Genomic DNA, 17,703 nt, shown 5'->3' with positions numbered 1-17,703 from the left:
GGCGGACCCGCTGACCCCTCCTCCCTACAGCCAGTCAACCCAATATCCCAACCTGCGTTACGTGTGTCCTCTCCCTGACTTCTTCTCCTCTCTCCACTTCGTACGCGAAGATGAACAAAGCCCAATACATGCGCGAAATCTACCTCGGGGGCACGCAAGGTGTCGCCCCTCCCTTTACCACCTCCACAGGGAAGCTCCTCGAGGAGCAGGCAAAGGAGAAGCTTACACCCGAGGCGTACGGGTATGTGGCTGGTGGAGCTAGTAGTGAGACTACGATTGCGAATAATAGAAAGGCGCTGGATGACTGGAGGATTGGTACGTACGCTGGGCAGGTCGGGGAAGCGGGCAGGGCCAGCGGTATTCTGGTGGAGCTGACTGCCCTTTCTTGACCTGACCCTCATACCCTCTTTGCATCGACTCAGTACCATCAATGCTCGGCGGAGTAGATGTGTCCTCCTTCGACTCCTCCGTGACCCTCTTCGGCAAGACCTACCCCACCCCACTCGTGATCTGCCCCATCGGCGTGCACTCGCAGTTGAACAAAGAAGAGGCCGACATCGCTACTGCCCGCGCCGCCTCTTCTCTTGGCGTGCCCTTTACGCTCAGCTCAGCGGGAGATCGCTCGATCGAGGAAGTGCAGAGTGCGGTGGAGTTTGATGAAGAAGAGGAGGGGAATGAGGCATGGTACCAGCTTTATTGGCCCTCGGACGATAAGCTCACCGAGAGTCTGCTGACCAGGGCTAAGAAGGCGGGGTACAAGGCGCTAGTGGTGACACTAGACACTTGGGCACTGGGTTGGAGACCGAGTGAGTATTGAGAAAAGATACGAGCGTTCCGATGTGCCTGAAACCGATTCCTGCCTCTCTCTGGCCATTGTTCGTCCTCAGGGGATCTGGATACGGCATACAATCCTTTCCTCAGAGGCCAAGGCATCGCGCAGCTTGCCTCCGACCCCTACTTCATCGAGACGTACTGCGACGGTAAAGACCCCCGTCGCTCAGACATTACCAAAGAGGAGATCCTCCAGGTAAGCGCAACCGCCGTTTCTCTGCTCAACCCAGGCATTTCTCGCTCCTGGGCTGAGCTGCCTCTACTCCGCAAGATCTGGGGCGATGAGAGGCCCATCCTGCTCAAGGGAATCCAGTCGGTAGCTGATGCTCGACGGGCGCTGGATGATACGGAGAGTAGGATTGATGGCATCTGGGTGTCGAACCACGGTGGTAGACAGGTGGATGGAGCCATTGGTGCCTTGCAAGCTTTGCCTGCTATTAGTAATCTGTGCAGACAGAGGGGCAAGACGGTCATCTTTGACAGTGGGATCAGGACGGGCAGTGATGTTATCAAGGCTTTGGCCTTAGGTGAGTGGGTCCGGTCGGCAAGACTACTTTGAGTGGTCAGAGAGCTGACTTTGGGATCGCCTACCCCTCACAGGCGCCCATGCGGTTGGCATCGGCCGTCCATATGCATACGGTCTCGGCATCGGTGGGTCAGAGGGTGTGAGCAATGTGCTGCGAGGCATCTTGGCCGACATGGAGCTCAATGCTGCTCTGTGCGGCTGCAAGAGTGTCAAGGAGATTGGCAGAGACATGCTCGTGCGAAGTGGTGAGAAGCTGTGAGGTTGTGATGCTGGGAGGGGGAAGCTGTAAGTAGGAACATGAGGTTGGAGAGTGTATCTTGTACCCGCCGCTGCATCTCAATGTATCTTTAGCTGGGCGACGACGAGGAAGCTTCGGACTGATTGTCGAGATGGCACCTCACCCAACTCGGGATCAACGACGATAGCATCCATCACATCTTTCCTAACATGCGTCCTGATTCCCCGACTTCTCCTCAAGGCACGCAGCAACCCTTGACGCCGCCTTTGGTGTGTCCTCAATGCTGTGCAAGGTGATGACGAATCTAGTGTGATTCAATGATGGGAAGATGGAGTCGTATGGAAATACAAGTGGGCAGATATTATGCATGGTCGAGCCCCGGTGGCATCGACTAAGCTGACGATCATGTCATCGCGTCGCTTTTGGTTTGTTGAGAGAAGACTTGTTGCTCAGTCCCCTTTAACGGTACTGTGAGAGGGGGGTGTGATTGGACGAGGATGTGTCAGAACATCGTTGCATTCGTGTAACAGCTTGGCCAGCACTGTGTTCCTAGCAGGATTCGCCAACCAACTCAATTGCCTCCTTCCACCAGTCCTGCGATCATCGAGCAACTCGCAAGACGCATGCCTGGCTTGCCAAACGACACAACACAGAAAGGGCGACTTGAGATGCTCCAGCTGACGGTACGAGCTTGTCTCATACAAAAGTATGCGACAGACATGTCGTGCCTCTTTTGCGAGCGTTTTTCCATCTGTTCTGTGCCCTCTGCTTGTGGTTCGTGTCTCGCTGTTCGAGTGACCCTAGTCTGCAATCCAATCGCCCATCGCTTCACCCTCCTCCCATCGTCTAATTGGCCTTTCCCTGATCGTGAGTTCTGCCTTCTACCCCTTTCAACACCTCTCTATCTCTCTCTGTGTCAAGTGTACTCACCTTTGCGAAGCCAATCTCCTTTGCGTTGTCCCTGAAGCACTGACGGCAGATGTCCAGCGAGTACTTTCGGATGATTCCTCCGGGGTTACCGCAAACACGGCATGTTCGCGATCCCTTTCCAAACTTGCGGGGGTGGCCTGGTAAGGTCAAAGAAGAGGTGAGGTGGTAGTCCAAGTCAGTATGCGGATTCGTAGGTACGCCTCTTTGCCATTGGCTGCAGCAGTCGTCTGCTTCAGGCCGGTGCAGGCAGGCTTGACGGGCTGTCTGCTGCTCTCGATGATGCTCACTGAACCAGACAGCAGCGTGAGTCATCTTGACGGAGAGTGTGAGAGGGAGGTGGTTGAGGAGGTGGGTGGAGCGAGTAGGGCGTGTGAGGAAGGTCGGTAGAGAGTTGTCTTGATGGGATTCGTCGATTGCAAGGCTACGCCTGTCTGTCGTCTGCCCTTGGCTGCGCCCCTGCCCTGCCTCTGTCTGGGCGGTGAGCCTGGCGTGGGCCTGGAGGATTTCTTCGCGCGTGCAGCCGCTTCCCTCCTGGGCCCAGTCCGCTGCCACATGGCGACTACGGTCATCCCAGCCTGGCCTTTGCAACTCCGCCCCGCGAAGCGCTGACCCGGGCGGGCGAGGGGCGGCAGCGCTCCCAGCCAGGCCCACGCACGCAGCCAAGCGGCGCCCAGGCGGACGAGGATTTCTGTCTGCCTCGCCTTGGCTGCAAGCGCTGAAGATTCTCACCGCCAACAGTCACGCCTCCTCTTCCCTTCTACCACATCCCTCCCACACACAACACATCATGCCCTCTCGATTGTCAAAGAACAGGAAGCTCAGGGGTCACGTCTCTGGCGGTCACGGACGTATCGGTAAGCATCACATCCTGGAATACCCCATACAACGATGACCTCTGCGAAGCGAGGGCAAGGTGGAAGAAGAGGTCACCTTACGAAGAAGGTACCTCCAAGGACGAAGACGGACATGGGTTGAGCTATGCAGCAAAGGTGGTACGGCATGGCGAAAGCAGAAGAGCAGACTGCTGTACATCAAGCAGAGAGGCAAGGAAGCCAGGATGCTGCTTCTGTTCGTCATGTCGTATCGCTGCATTGCAGGGTGAAGCTCGCAGGAGAGACAAGCGAGCTCAGATGAAGACTTTCATGGCGGCATCAAGGCTCCTTCATTTTTCTGCGACAGAAAGACTGACCACGGATATCCCCATTGTACCCTTCTCCATCTTCTAGGTAAGCACCGTAAGCATCCAGGTGGTCGTGGTCTCGCCGGTGGTCAGCACCACCACCGAACCAACTTCGACAAGTACCACCCTGGTTACTTCGGAAAGGTCGGTATGCGTCACTTCCACTTGACCCGCAACTCCTACTACCGACCCGTCGTCAACATCGACAAGCTCTGGTCGCTGGTGTCTGCTGAGAACAAGGAGGCTGCCACTGGTGACGCCGTGCCCGTCATCGACACCCTCGCCGCCGGTTACGGAAAGGTGCTGGGCAAGGGAAGGCTGCCAGAGAGGCCCATCATCGTCAAGGCTCGTTGGGTGTCGGCTCTCGCCGAGAAGAAGATCAAGGAGGTCGGTGGTGTCGTCAAGGTGAGTTGCAATGCCCGTGCAGTGATTAGCCAGTCGGGACATCTGTTCAACATGCCGAGGGGGGGCAAGAGGTGAAGGGACACAGGGTGGCAGGCAGGCAACGGGCCGCACAGAGCAAGGCAGGATACGATGGGAAGAGACAAGCGCAGAGGCTATCAGCACGGAACCTCACCTTGAGGGGATGTTGCAAATGAGGCGATCATCTAGTCCAGATGCAGTGCACTTTTCTGTGGGCGGTGTGTCCTTATCCTGAGGCTCTCGCCCTACTACCAATGGCTCTACGAACATGGCTGACACCTTGCACTATTCTATTCCTTTGCTCCATCCAGCTCGTCGCCTAAGCGATGACTTAGATCCTCCCCTTCTCCCTCTTGGTCCGCGGCTCGACGTCTCTTCATGTACCATCTCACACACACACACATTTTAGCACCATTCCACCTCCTAGCAGAGGATCCCCGTCAACATCAGATTGGCGCGGTCTCCCCTCTTGCCCGGTCGGTCGTTTACCACTACCAATGGCAAACACCTTGCTTACCAGACCCAACCTACGAAGAGTGTGATCCTTGTGTGACTCTTGTGTGAGGCGACTTGAATGGTGCGCTAGATGTGGCGGGCGCGACGCTGTGAGACAGATCGAAGGACATTGCCCCGTATGGCGATTGCTAGGGGAAGGATGTGACATGTGATAATAACCGGGAGAGAAAGCAAACAGGGACAGGGTAAGCAAGGAAAGTGACACAGACGGAGGCGCAAAATGAAGTCGGAAAATTCTATGGGTACAACAGCATGAAACACAGTATATAGGAAGACTGAAGAGGTGTGGAAAGGGTAGTAGTGAAGAGGAAGTCGGGGGTTGAAGGGAGCGAGAAAGATATCAAGGAAGGGAGAGTGGGCAAGGGGTAGAGGGTCTCACATCTATGAACAGTCCAGTCCAAGCCCTGGGAGCAGGACTCTCTATCATCCCATCATCTATGGTCGCTGATTCTCATCCTGTGGCACCCCCGTACCAGGCATCCACGCCTCACTCGTCTCAAGGACCTTGACCACCCCGCGTAGCAGACTGACGGCCGAGTTGGGCAGCAGACCACGCTTCTGCAGTGCTGTACCCCGCCCTTTTCTGCTGCTCGTCGACCCATTCGCTCCGGGATTGGTGGATTCTGCTGGGTCAGAGGAGGATTGGGATGCAGGCTGACCATGAATCCGATCGCGGGGACGGGTGCCGCGGATGGTGCTCTTGCGCTTTACACCGCTGGAAGTCCTTCGGCTGTCATATCTAGAGCGAGACGACGCTTGCCCCTTCTTGGAGCGAGAAGAGGAAGAGAGGAAGGCGTCGTCATCATCGTCTTCATCTTCGTCATCCTCGGGAGCAACGCCAAAGTCGTCCGTTGATGGCGATGCTTCATCTGACTCTTCTTCGTCCTCCTCCTCCTCTTCCACATCATCGAGCGACCCGTCTAAGGCAGAAGCTCCTTCTCCTTCTGCCTTTTCTCTAGAACCCTCTCCTTCGGGAGCTTTCATGGCATTATCGATGGCCAGGGGTATATTGATGGTGACTCTGGCAAGCTGGATGGTAAGCTTCAGTCGGCCGGTGATGTTGAAGTAGGAGAGTTGACGCAGTGACTGTTGGATCTCGTGGAGGCGCATCAGCTCGAACTTGATGATGGAGAGGTAACGCTTGCCAGCTGAGAGAAGGTAGAAGGACGGGTGTGGTGAGACACAATGTCAATGCTTCCGTCTACACATGCGACAAGGACCGCTAATACTCACCAAGCATGATCTCTCTCAGTCGCTTGAATGCCCCCTCAATGCTATCAACGGCCTCCTCTCCCAGATTCATGCTCGGATTGCCCTCGTTGAGTGCGTTGACCAGCACCCTGATCATCTCAAAGTCTCCCTCCATGAATTCGCAAAACACCGAGTAGAGGACTCCGTTGAGCGTATCTTCGCTGCTGAGGCCTCCACCGCTGGAGTGAGTGGACGAGTCGGCATTCATCGCTGCAGCAAAGTCTGACCGGCCAGAGACGTCGTACATCCTTCTCGAAGAAGGCTTGGAAAGCGTCTCATAAGCGAACGACACTTTCTGGAATGCCGAAGTCGCCGGCGGATGATTGGGGAACTTGCTGCGAAGGGTCATGAAAGGCGGACGTAAGGTCGTTCGTTAGTAAAGTACGTTCTTCAATGGTCTTCCCCTTACGCCCTTTACTCACTCGGGATGACAGCTACGACTCCGATTGAGAAACCCTCTCCTGATCTCCTCTGGCTTACTGCTCTTCTTGCACCCAAGCAGCTTGTATAGATCCTCCTCCTTGAGGATCTCCTCGATAATAGCCACCTTTGCATCCTGAGCCTGCTTCCGCTCCTCGCTCGTGGAGCCCGTAGCGATGGAGGCATACGGTGGAGGAGGAGGGAGGGAAGCCTCTGCATCTACAAGGGGACTTGCCAGAGGCGGAGACGAGGCGGAAGGCTTGCTATAGGATGAGGAAGGAGCGGTGCCTCTCCTGGGCCGCCGCTTCACCCTTGTATTTGCCGGCGTGGGCTCATCTAGGTTGGGCCGGGAAGAGGGGCCGCCGGTGGCATTGTTGCTGGACGTAGCTGGTCAGCATGAGATCAACATGAGAAAGAAGTCAGTATTGTTTGCAATGCGTCTTGCGTCTCGCTGTAGGCCTTGTATAGGGCTCTTCGTCACACTCACCATACTTGTACAGTCCGGAAGCGACGAACATCGTATCGGGCGGAGGGATGCCGAGCAGGGCACCGCCTGCAAGTATTAGAGGCTCGTGGCTAGCTTTCTCTGCACTCCCACCGTCGTGTTGTCCAAAACCCTCGAGTGGAATCTACTGTCGAGCAAGATATGGCCAGGGGGCTAGGCGCTACTCCTATCAGGAGATAGTGCTGTGCGGCTTCGTTGCCGACGGAAAAGGGAGGGCGATAGCTCCAGCCTATGAGCGGGTCGAGACGAGGGTGAGCGGATTGATGAAGAGAGCCAGCGAGGATGGGATTGCGATGCGATACGAGTGTGAGAGTAGGAATTTGCTCTGAACAAGCGACGAAGTTGTAGTCTACCCTCGGAGTTGGCCGTGTGGCCTGGCCTGGCCTACCACTCAAGTCTACTCATCCCTCCCGCGGCGGGTGTTGATCTCGGGGCCAATTTCAAGTGGCGCCCCGTGAAAGGAACACAGGCACGGGAACAGGCCCCGCACTCAGGCACCAGCTTCCCGGTACATCCGCGTTTCCCCCCACACTCTTGATACAAGCTCAAAATTGCAGCCACGAGCATATTGCCATCCGGGTCAGCACACTGCATTCCAGACGACTCACGTAGACACAGACAGTAGCTACAGCAACCAACGGCAATCAATGATCGATTCAATATCTATTCATAGTGATTTGGGATATTAGCAGTACGCAACTCATGAGAAGATGAAGCACAATTAGCAGATGCTCGTAGCCATTCAATGAGACGCAACAATCTTGCAGAACTTCGCTCCGAAGCTTCCGAACTCTCGACTTCGATCTACTTCGACGCTCCTCCCCTCTTTTGCATCCTCTCTAGTGCCTTCTTCCTTGCCTCAGCCTCAGGTCCAGACCAGTCCTTTCCGTAGCCAGCCTCAAATGCCCTCTTCATCGAAGTGTCCGAAACAGTCTGATCTGTCTTGCCCGCTAGCTCCAAGAATCGCTTACCCCAGTCTGGCAGTCCACGTGCCAGGGGGAGGATCCTCATCAGGCCAGGCATGACAATGTACTGACTCAGACCCGAATCGAAGGCATCGACGATCTTGCGTGCTACCTCGAATGCCTCAAGGTTGGGGTGAATAAAGGGCATCTTGTGATCCTCCATACCCTCTCCTAGCGAAGTGCGAACCTTGGTAGGAGCGCACAGCGAAGCTCTCACGCGAGGTGCAAAGTACCTCGAGCGCAGCTCGCCTCGCAGGATCTCAAAGAAGGCCAGGACGGCAGACTTGGTGCCCGAGTATTCCGACATCTGAGGGAGAGACATGAAAGAGCCGGAAGAGGCCACGGTCATCACGTGGCCGTGGTTCTTGGAGATCATGTGCGGAAGGAATTCCTGGCAGGTGATCCAGTTGGCCAAAGTGTTGACCTTCCAGAGACGAGTAGCTCGTTCTGGGTCCACATCGATGATCAGGTCGCCCGAAGCCAGACCGGCATTGTTCATGAGCATGGTGGGCTCGCCAAGCGAGGCTCGGATCTGATCAGCCGCTGCCTTGACCTGAGCTGGGTCCGAGACATCGGTTTTGTAGTACTGAATAGGTGGTACCCCGGCTGGAGCGGGGGCGTAAGTCGGGGGTGCCATGTCCAGGACAGCCACCTTTGCCTTCTTGACGTGAGACAGAATCTCTACTACTGCCTTTCCGATTCCGGCCGAGCCACCGGTGATGACCACAACCTCCTTGGACCAGTCGGCTTTGTCAGCCCGGTAGGCCCCAAGATTGGCCACGTACCGGTTCAGAACATCGTTGGTCTTCTTGATGAGACCGAAGATCAGCCAGCGCCCCACCCACTTGTACTCTGTAAAGAGGAGGTGCCGGAGGTAGCTCAGGCTTGGGTCAGGATAGGCAGAAGGTGCCAAGGAACGCTTCTTGTCGTAGTAGTAGACAAGCGCTGGCAGAGCCAGCAGGAAAGGGGTGTTAAGGAAGGCGTTCCTGATCCATCGCACCAGCACATCGATGGTGAAGGGCTCTCGTCGGTCCAGGTCAGACGGCCTGGAAGCCTGGGAAGGCTGCGTCTTGCCAGCCTCGGAGGCGTTTGCCTTTGTCGCCGACGACATGAAGCTCTATGCAAGTGGTCGAGGAGGGTGTGCGCCTTGGAGGAAGATCGAGGCTACAGGAGTAGGTAGAGATGCAAGGTAGCCAGGATATCTCGAATAAGCAATATAGAAAGAGGAAGGGAAGCTTCGAGCTATGCTGCGATCCTTAAGTCTGTCGCTGCCACTGGCTGCCTTTCAACGTGTAAAAGCGTAGCCCTGGTCTTGGGGCAGCGCCTTCGCTCCCTTTCTGGTCCTCGTGCAAGCGATCGTGCGGGGTAACCTGAGGCACATGCAGACCTCTTATTCCGGTCAAGCTCCAAGTGTGATCGATGACGCTGACCATTCCCCATCCCCTCCTCGCCCGCCCTGCTTGTCTCGCTCAACTCCCTTTCCGCCAGTGGTAATTGCCCGCTTTGGCTGCATCTGGCCTGCACATGCCTTGGTTCGTGAAAGAAAATCGAGCGATCCGGACACCGGGCAGCTCAGACGCGCGCCCCCGACCCGGAAACCCGGTCCTAGTATGCTTCCGTTCCGAGGGAGGATGACATCACGTGCTCATCCCTCCACATGACCTATCACCCACGAGGAGAAGGCGGGACGGTGTCACAGGATACGGCGGCAGCAGTCAGGGAATGTGCGAAGAAAATGTAACTCAATTGATACCCATGAAGACCTCTTCTGCTAATATTTGATCAGTACAAGCCCTGAAATGCTACGCCCCCTTCCCAATCGCCCATCCTGTATGATCATTAGTCCGGGGGCAATCCAGTCATTGCGGCTGTCCTGGCGACAGATGGAGATCCCTCTCCATGTTCTCTGCGACACCATCGACGGTACGGTCACACTTGCCATCATTGAGGAGACCAGTCTGATGGACACCAGTCAGTTTAGCACCGAGGATGCCTCCAGACTTGATAAAGTCGTCCTTGGAGATGGTGTCGTGGGTGATCGACTCGTGAATAATGGGTGCGTGGTGAGCAACGTGGGTGGTGGGGATGGTAGTGTGGTGTCGGTGGTACTCGTGAGAATCCTTGATAATGACGGGCTGGATGACATTGTGCACGTGGTGGTGGACAGTTTCATTGATGGTCTCACCCTTGTCGATGACCTGACGGGTCTCCGGGGCTTGTTCGACACGGTCACGGTGACCGTGAGCGTTGGCAACGGTGTTGAGCAGCTCAGCATCCTTAGCAGTAGAGGCGTGCTTCTCATCAATGTGTGTCCTGGGGATGACTCTGTTGTGGTGCTGCTCAGCGGCGTGTTCGCTGTCACGGACTCGCTGGACGTGGTGCTGAACGTGGTGGTGGTGGCTTTGCAGGTCCTTCTCACGAGTAACCTCGTCGACGTGGTGCTGCTGCCTAGTCTCCTCAGTGACGTGGGCCAGGTGCTGGACATCCTGGTGCACCTCACCGTTGAGGTCGGTAGGGCTGGCCTTGTCGTTGTGGCCACGTGTGTGTCCAGCCAGACCGTCCGACTGTGCTACTGACGTCGATCGACCGGCGTGCGAGTCATCGCCGCGCTGACCGGCATGTCCGATGGAGTCAGTGCCGGTGCTGTTAGAGCCGGCCAGTCGCGAGCCACCGCCGCCGCGGGTGGAGTCGACACCTGTGCCGTGGGAGCCGGTAAGACCAGAACCCGTACCGTGAGAGCCAGTCAGGCCAGAGCCGGTACCGTGGGAACCGGTAAGACCGGAGCCGGTGCCCTGAGAGCCGGTGAGGCCAGACGACTCTCGGTTGGAACCAGTGAGGCCAGAAGACTCTCGGTTGGAGCCAGTGAGACCAGATGAGGTTGCACCGGTGCCAGTGACGCCGGTGGTGTCACGAGCGCCAGTGGAGGTGTTGGAGGAGCCGAACCTGCTGGAGTCGGTAAGTCCATTACCAGAGCCACCGGTCATGCCTTGTCCTTGAGAGGAGCTGTGAGATGGGTTCGAGCTGGTGTCGTAAGTGGTGCCTGAAGCCTTCTGCTGGGCAAAGGCCTCTCGGGCAGAGCCAGGCTGTCCGGAGGTGTTGGACAGCGAACCGCTGTTGGAGCCAAGGCCGGAACCAGTCTTGTTGTTACCGAAGACGGCATCGGAGGCCTTGTCGGTCGCGGATGGGCCAGTGGCGCTGGTCCTGTTACCACGGGGGCTCATCTCAGGAGTGGTGTTGGAAGTGTCACGGGTGTAGTTGGACGTGTTGCTGTCCGCGTCGGTGGAGTGACGACCGGATCCGAATGCTTCCTTGAGCTTGTTCATATTGATTTAAGATGAAAGTGTAGACGTGTGGGAAAAGAGGAGATGATGGTAGTAACTATCCGAGGGAAAGAGAAGTACGAGAAAGCCAAGGTTTATAACCAATGTGAGCATTCGGAGGTGGAGATCGATACAAGGTCTAAATCCAATGATGCTACCCTTGATGCCGACGTCATCAGCTCTACCACAGATCTTCAGCACCGCCTTGTGGAGTCCAGCCCGTGCGGTCTGGCAATTGGACCGTCATTGAGACGAGGTCGAGCCACAATGCGATCGCCGGCCTTGACCTGTTCAATCGGGAAGGAGCTACGCCGGGCACCAGTCTTTAGTGCGGCACGACCCTGCTGGTCCGGGCAGGCGAACTTGGTTCAGAATGGGCCCGGATGTCTCGGGCCGCCCGACCATCTCGTGGCCCCAAGGAAATGGACTAAGGATCGTCATAGCAGAGGCAGCAAGGGCCGAGCTCCATGGCTCATGGGTAAACATTGGACGCGGCAAGGTACAGCAATGCGGGGAGGCGCTCAGAGACCGCCAGGGAGTTGGACGCGAAGATGTGCTCGCTTAGAGGCCGCTTTGCCTTGGCCTGTGCTTTGTTGCACGTTGCCGCTGCCCGATGTGTAAGCGTCCAGGCCCCAGACAATCGACAGGTGACCTGAGCTGGTAGAGCGACTGCTTGCACTCCTCGTCTTGTGCCTCCACCGACTCCACTAGCACAGATCATCTCGCGTCAATCCCTTCGGTTATATTCTCATGTGGCCCAAGCTCTGACCCGGGGTAGACCCTGAACATGCGGGCCACACGCGCAAGGCGCTCAACTCGCGTCGAAGTTTGCGCCTCCGCCGGCCGGCTGCTCCACCCAACCCCCGCCAGGCACCCTCCGTCATCCCAGTGGCAAAGGCCGCACGTACATCCCAGACCTAGGCCCTTCAGGGGCGCCGGCATGGCTCAGCTATACCTCTACTCCTCCACACGGCTACGTCGGGCATGCAATCGGCACTTCGTCTGCGGTTACGGCATATCAGAAATAATACTTTGACGCCCACTGCTATGACCCGCTTTTTCTCACACGGTCTTTCTGGGGCCTTGAGAACTTCGCTTCTCTGGACGAAGTGAAGGTCGCCGACGCGTGGCAGATCTTGTCAATTGCTCCTGTCTTCGCTCAAACGCCGTCGGCTCTGATGTCTGGCTCCGCCCTTGCCAAGACGACGGTCCGAAGGGTGGTGAGAGGCAGCGTCTACCTGCGAAGATTGAAGGTGGCTTGAGGTACGAGCTCTTGGAGAAGTTGTCATCCAATCATCCGGGGAGAGCGTTTCCGCCTGAGAAGTCTGAACGCAGGCGTCACGTACTTCGGGCATGGCACGCGGGAGCACGAACTGGGAAAATGGAAGGGAGTCAGCTTCTCTGTGCCTAGCGATAGACCTCCTGCACCTGGCTGACAAGCTGAGCCAGAACAAGGTTCATCCCCGCTCGTGGAGCCAATCCGTAGCCCTTTCCTCGCTTAGAAGACTCACTTTTTGGTCATATTCGCGCATGACCTCTGCAGCGAGCAAAGACTTGTCCTTGACCAAGCCCGCGAAGGCAGTGATGGCCATGTAGGACTGTGCAGAGATGAGCGTCATGACGAAGAAGAGGGATAACCAGGCCAAGAAACCGCCAGTGGGAAGCAGAGGGCTTCCCGCAAAATGCCACAGACACGCATGCAGAGGCGAGTAGATGCTGTTCGAGGACGAAAAGCGAGTAAGGGAGCTGTTAACTCTCGGTCCCTGCCTACGTTGCTGACTTACACTGCTATTCTCATTGGCACGTCCGGCGCCTCCCAGACGTTGAGCTCATGGATTTGAGCGTCCATATGGTTGTGACCTTTGTGCAGATCGGGCGGATCGGGTATGACCCAGTTCAAGATCGGAACCTCGTTGAGCTTCTCCAAGACTAGACATCTGTGGTGGGGATAGGGTGCGTCAATTGAGTGGAAGCTCGGTCCGAAGGCCATCGAGCTCCTCTTAAACTGACCTTAGCCTATCCTGCATGGACGGCTCGCCTTCATCGTTGTCGAGATGGACAGGGACGAGTCTCGCGTTCTCACTTGCTGGCTTGTCCTACGGGACCGATACGATGACAGCAGACGAAAAGTCTCAGCTCAGCGAGAGGCACAAGTCGCCTGGTACAAGAAGAGATGACTTACCTCCTGCTTGCGCATCCAGAGACGATACTTCCGGCGACTACAGAAGAGGATGTAGGCATTGTAGATTGAGATGAGGACCAGCGCGAATGAGAGAACCGCGGCCTGTGAGGTCAACGCAAGTCAGTATAGCGACGTCCGGGAGTAGCTTTTGCACCGCACAAGATCGACTCACGACCCAGGACCATGCGTTGACTCTTGCGGCTTTGGCCGCCTTCCTGAGATCCTTGAGCCCTCCCTTGCCTTTGACACCGCCCGCGCTTCCTGCACCGCCAAAGACAGAGGCGGCCTGAGTTGACGAGGCATCGACGCCGAACAATAAGGCGACGGAAAGATCTGATGTGGGGGACGCCAGATGCGAGAGGAGGGAGAGGACGTGGAACGAGAGCCCTATAGGATACCCGAGGGCAGCATCTTGGAGATGTTCCGATAGAGTCAAGGTAAGACCGGCTATGTGATCGAGCAGATCCGTTGGCAGAGACTCGATCCTGCAGTTCGGAAAGGCAGAGAGGCTGAGCAATTGAATGGACGATGCACCTCTGTATGCTTACCAACCTTTGTCTGATGGTTCTCCTCCTTATGAAAGCCCGACTGATTCTCTTCTGTCTGCTCGTCACATTCTTCCCTTTCTCCCCCTCGCTCCGACCATTGACAGAAGCTCTTGTAGGCCCATTTCCGGCCGTCCCTCTCAAAGCCGGACTAGCAACCGCGCTTCCTTTTCGGCTCACCGGACTGTTCGAATCTGCCGGCGTACCAAGCCCCCAGTCCCTGTTGTAGGCACTCTGACGAGCAACATGCGGCGTACCCGAGCGAGATCCAGAGATGAAAGGCGAAGGCGAGGAGCTGCCGTTGGTGTTGGTTCCACCGGCGCCGGCTGCTTCTGCTTTTCGGCTACGAGCTTTGTACATGTCGTACGGAGTGGAAGAAGATCGAGACAAGCCGCCATTGGTCATATGCTGCCTCCCAGTATCGGTATCGTTGTCGACGACACGTCTACGAAGTGGAGTCGCCATGGCCGTCGTTGGGAGTGGACTGTGACAAAGTAGCAAGCGACGGTAGCCGAGACGGAAGTGGGGATGGACGGACGGAGATGGGAGAGGCATCTGGTCGGAGCTTAAAACATCAACACACTGCGCGGCCCCAGAACCAACACTTGCGCTGGGTCGCGCATCAAGCGGGGCAGACAAGAGGGAGAACTTGGGGTCGTCTAATTGGAGTGGGAACGCAGTTCTGTCCAGGGAAGGGAAGAGCGGTCGAAAGCAGACAGGAAGAGAAAATGGGCCACATCGATGCTCCAAAAGACGAAAGCGCAGAAGGGCACACCTCGGGGCCGAGCAAAAAGGCGGTGAGCGACGCAGAGGTCGGGAAAATGGAAATGGCCCACCAAATGAGACATCCCTCGCTCGAGTCCAAGTCGTCTGCGCCACATCTGACACCGTATAACCTCCATCGCTATCCAGTTCTTTCCTTACTCAACGGTCACGGACTTCGCAAGGTTACGAGGGAAGTCGACATCGACGCCAGCAGCCGTAGCCAGGTGGTAGGAGAGCAGCTGCAGAGGGACTACGGTCAGCAGACCTTGCAGACAGTCCACAGTTCGCGGAACACGGATCGTCTTGGCTTCCTTTGCGATATCCTGATCGTCGTCGTTGCAGATGATGATCGGCTGGCCTTTCCTGGAGGTGACCTGCATCAGTGCAGTCTGTACCTTGGGGTAGAGAGAGTCCTTGGTCATGATCAGGATCACCGGCATGGATTCGTCAATCAGAGCAAGAGGGCCGTGCTTGAGCTCTCCGGCGAGGATACCCTCAGAGTGCATGTAGCAGACCTCCTTGATCTTCAAAGCTCCCTCGAGGCAGGTGGCATGCTGGTAACCTCGACCCATAATCAGCAAGGATCGCTCCTTTGCCAGAGTGCCGTAGGCCAGAGTTTGCAACGACTTGTCCTGTGACAGAATGTTTCGAATCTGCTCTGGCAAGTCATGCAGACCGTCGATGATGGCATTCCTCCGCTCGGTCATCGAAATTCGGTCCTCGGATAGTTGGACAGCCATCATGAGGAGAGCAATGAACTGAGAGGTGTAGGCCTTGGTAGAAGCTACTCCAATCTCGGGTCCAGCATTGATGTGCACACCACAGTGCGACTCTCGCGAAATGGTAGATCCAACAGTGTTGACAACACCGAGGCACAGAGCCCCGCGCTCAAGACAGTACCTCATAGCCAATATGGTGTCAGCAGTCTCACCTGACTGAGACACAAAGACGCAGACGTCGTCTCGGAAGATTGGTGTCCGCCTGTCCAGGAAGTCAGAAGCGAGCTCCACCGAGGCAGGAATCTCCGTCAACTCTTCGAAGATTGATCGAGTTGCGAGGGCAGAGTGGTAAGAGGTACCACATGCGATAAACACGATTCTCCTGCAGCGTCGGATGGTGTTCAGATAGGCACTCAGGCCTCCCAGCTTGACGGTTCGGGTATCAAAGTTCACTCTTCCTCGCATTGTGTTGATGACAGACTCAGGCTGCTCGTAGATCTCCTTCTGCATGAAGTGGTCGAAAGATCCCTTCATGATCTCAGCGAGCTCCATCTCGAGTGTCTCAATCGATCGCATAGAGGAGAGACCATCGTTCCTTCGCAGGCGGTGGATGTGCAGCTCGCCTTCCGAAATGTGGGCAATGTCATCATCTTCGAGGTAGAGGACACGCTTCGTGTGCTCGATGACGGCTGAAGCGTCTGATGCAATGAAGTACTCGATGGGCTGTGGGGTGCCGTCCTCGGAGAGGAATGCTCGAGACTGGGAACGAATAAGGTTGTCCCTGGGCTTGGGGACCGACAAGCCTCCAGCTGGGGGAGGGGCTAGCAGGCCAGCCTGACCAGCACGGGTCTCAGCTGTACCTCCCTCCTCATCGATGGCACCACCAAACTCGACGTCCACAAAGTCGACCTTGAGCTTCTTTTCTGTCTTGACACCAATCAGCAGCGGCGACCCACGACGAGCAACGACGACCTCCCCTGGATAATGTGTCGACTTGAAGACGAAGGAGAAGGCTCCCTCCAGCTCCTTGATGGCCGACTTGATGAGAGAAGTGAAGTCTGGCTTCCTTCCCTGCACATTGTCATAGAGGTACTTCAGCAGCTTTGCGACTGCCTCGGTGTCGGTGTCGGTCTCAAAGGTGTATCCCCGCTTTGCTAGGACAAGCTTGAGCTCTCGATAGTTGGTGATGATACCATTGTGCACAACGGTAAACTGATTGGTGGGGTCTGATCGGTGGGGATGGCAGTTGAGGGGGCTTGGCTGGCCGTGAGTAGCCCATCGGGTGTGTGCCATGCCGACTTGAGAGATGAAGGACTTGTCCATATCGACAGACGACTCAGCAATGTGTGCTCGCAGGGCAGCGACCTTGCCCACCTGCTTGAAGATCAGCACCTCCTTCTCTGAGTCTCCGTCCACAGCAATTCCTGTGCATTTGCGAGCAGTAGAGGGGGCACTCCGTCAGCCGAAGCCGATCTTCAAGCGGGCAGCCTGATTGGTGCGGGCTCTACATTTCACTCACCAGCGCTGTCATATCCTCTGTACTCCAGCCTTGCCAGACCGTTGACGAGATTTTCAATGACTTGACGACGATCCTATTGGCAGGTGAGCAACGTAGCCGAGGTCAAGAATGAGTCTATTAGCATACAGGCACTGCGCTTCTATCTCTTGCCGCCTCTCAATACATACCTTCTCTACCAAATGGGTCACGTATGCAAAGATTCCACACTGGTAAGAAAAGCCAATTCAGGAGGCAGAGAGCCCCGGCGTGGTCAATTTATGGCTCTTCTGAAGCTCAGAACGCTACTCGGGGAGGCAGAGGTCTGTGGGCAGCACCAGAATGCAGAAGCAAGCGGAAGACGCCCATCTGCTGCTGTCCGACCTCAAGGGAATGGGGCATGGGCAGACGAGCTAGAGGCAATCCTTTGGTTGGGCACTCACCATGATGGAAGATTTATGAGATGAAGAAAGTCAGAAGAGAAGAAGTGAAGACGAGGCTTGCGTGCTGGTGTTGTGCGAGTGTTGCGAGACTGAGGGCAGGAAGATGGCAAAAGAAGGAACAAGGAGGGACTGAGTGCCTTTGCGAAGGTGCTCGTAAGGGTGCTGCTGGTCTCTTCTAAGAGATTCAGGAGGACTGTGATGGTTCAGCAAGACCGAATGGGAGCGAATGTGATGAAAGAAGTGGTACGATGGGCAGGGGAGGTGGTGGTCAACAGCGAAAAGGGGACCAGGACTGCATCGGTGACGGGAGAGGAGGGGCCACGCAGGAGCGGTGTCGGGCGTCTGTGGGCGGAGCCTGAATATGCGCGCGAGGCGAGATGCTGGTCCGTGTTGTTGTCGTCGATCCGCCGCCTCGCCTTGCTTCACACAGACACAGCCCGGTCAGCGAG

The 17,703-nt window shown here is 56.3% G+C and overlaps 9 protein-coding genes across 9 annotated transcripts; 3 read left to right on the top strand and 6 right to left on the bottom strand.

Annotated features, from left to right (window-relative positions):
• The first annotated feature begins 69 nt into the window (after positions 1-69).
• BCV69DRAFT_280970 (FMN-dependent alpha-hydroxy acid dehydrogenase) lies at positions 70-1,783 on the top strand. Its single transcript, XM_025491806.1, has 4 exons — positions 70-315; positions 423-806; positions 888-1,358; positions 1,432-1,783. The coding sequence occupies exons 1-4, from the start codon at positions 111-113 to the stop codon at positions 1,614-1,616; spliced, it is 1,245 nt and encodes a 414-aa protein (XP_025350519.1). The 5' UTR covers positions 70-110; the 3' UTR covers positions 1,617-1,783.
• A 243-nt stretch (positions 1,784-2,026) lies between these two features.
• On the bottom strand, positions 2,027-2,882 carry BCV69DRAFT_280968 (hypothetical protein). The gene is made up of 2 exons (XM_025491805.1): positions 2,813-2,882; positions 2,027-2,662 (listed from the first exon to the last, which is right to left on the bottom strand). The coding sequence occupies exons 1-2, from the start codon at positions 2,835-2,837 to the stop codon at positions 2,442-2,444; spliced, it is 246 nt and encodes an 81-aa protein (XP_025350518.1). The 5' UTR covers positions 2,838-2,882; the 3' UTR covers positions 2,027-2,441.
• A 430-nt stretch (positions 2,883-3,312) lies between these two features.
• Positions 3,313-4,568, top strand: BCV69DRAFT_256501 (hypothetical protein; the record flags this gene model as incomplete). Its single annotated transcript, XM_025490598.1, has 3 exons — positions 3,313-3,379; positions 3,752-4,110; positions 4,440-4,568. 3 exons carry the CDS (start codon positions 3,313-3,315, stop codon positions 4,449-4,451), a joined length of 438 nt encoding a protein of 145 aa, XP_025350517.1. The 3' UTR covers positions 4,452-4,568.
• Positions 4,569-4,732: 164 nt separating this feature from the next.
• On the bottom strand, positions 4,733-7,205 carry BCV69DRAFT_280965 (DnaJ-domain-containing protein). The gene is made up of 4 exons (XM_025491804.1): positions 6,803-7,205; positions 6,318-6,702; positions 5,878-6,230; positions 4,733-5,792 (listed from the first exon to the last, which is right to left on the bottom strand). Exons 1-4 carry the CDS (start codon positions 6,831-6,833, stop codon positions 5,080-5,082), a joined length of 1,482 nt encoding a protein of 493 aa, XP_025350516.1. The 5' UTR covers positions 6,834-7,205; the 3' UTR covers positions 4,733-5,079.
• BCV69DRAFT_116890 (hypothetical protein) lies at positions 6,751-7,253 on the top strand. The gene has a single exon (XM_025489128.1). It carries the CDS (start codon positions 6,850-6,852, stop codon positions 7,147-7,149), a length of 300 nt encoding a protein of 99 aa, XP_025350515.1. The 5' UTR covers positions 6,751-6,849; the 3' UTR covers positions 7,150-7,253.
• A 201-nt stretch (positions 7,254-7,454) lies between these two features.
• BCV69DRAFT_280964 (NAD(P)-binding protein) lies at positions 7,455-9,223 on the bottom strand. The gene has a single exon (XM_025491803.1). The coding sequence runs from the start codon at positions 8,894-8,896 to the stop codon at positions 7,625-7,627; it is 1,272 nt and encodes a 423-aa protein (XP_025350514.1). The 5' UTR covers positions 8,897-9,223; the 3' UTR covers positions 7,455-7,624.
• A 421-nt stretch (positions 9,224-9,644) lies between these two features.
• Positions 9,645-11,108, bottom strand: BCV69DRAFT_245491 (hypothetical protein; the record flags this gene model as incomplete). Its single annotated transcript, XM_025490155.1, has 2 exons — positions 9,645-10,394; positions 10,941-11,108. The coding sequence occupies 2 exons, from the start codon at positions 11,106-11,108 to the stop codon at positions 9,645-9,647; spliced, it is 918 nt and encodes a 305-aa protein (XP_025350513.1).
• A 1,136-nt stretch (positions 11,109-12,244) lies between these two features.
• Positions 12,245-14,297, bottom strand: BCV69DRAFT_297290 (hypothetical protein; the record flags this gene model as incomplete). The annotated part of the gene is made up of 7 exons (XM_025494099.1): positions 12,245-12,478; positions 12,617-12,821; positions 12,890-13,042; positions 13,116-13,201; positions 13,288-13,389; positions 13,460-13,772; positions 13,840-14,297. 7 exons carry the CDS (start codon positions 14,295-14,297, stop codon positions 12,245-12,247), a joined length of 1,551 nt encoding a protein of 516 aa, XP_025350512.1.
• A 180-nt stretch (positions 14,298-14,477) lies between these two features.
• Positions 14,478-17,461, bottom strand: BCV69DRAFT_280959 (putative GFA1-glucosamine--fructose-6-phosphate transaminase). The gene is made up of 4 exons (XM_025491802.1): positions 17,255-17,461; positions 17,003-17,041; positions 16,836-16,908; positions 14,478-16,740 (listed from the first exon to the last, which is right to left on the bottom strand). The coding sequence occupies exons 1-4, from the start codon at positions 17,255-17,257 to the stop codon at positions 14,753-14,755; spliced, it is 2,103 nt and encodes a 700-aa protein (XP_025350511.1). The 5' UTR covers positions 17,258-17,461; the 3' UTR covers positions 14,478-14,752.
• Between the last annotated feature and the right edge of the window lie 242 nt (positions 17,462-17,703).

Source organism: Pseudomicrostroma glucosiphilum (genome assembly GCF_003144135.1).
Source record: "Pseudomicrostroma glucosiphilum strain MCA 4718 unplaced genomic scaffold BCV69scaffold_2, whole genome shotgun sequence".
NCBI lineage: Eukaryota > Fungi > Basidiomycota > Exobasidiomycetes > Microstromatales > Microstromataceae > Microstroma > Microstroma glucosiphilum.
Note: the sequence above shows the minus strand (reverse complement) of the source record. Positions and strands in the feature narration are given on the sequence as shown.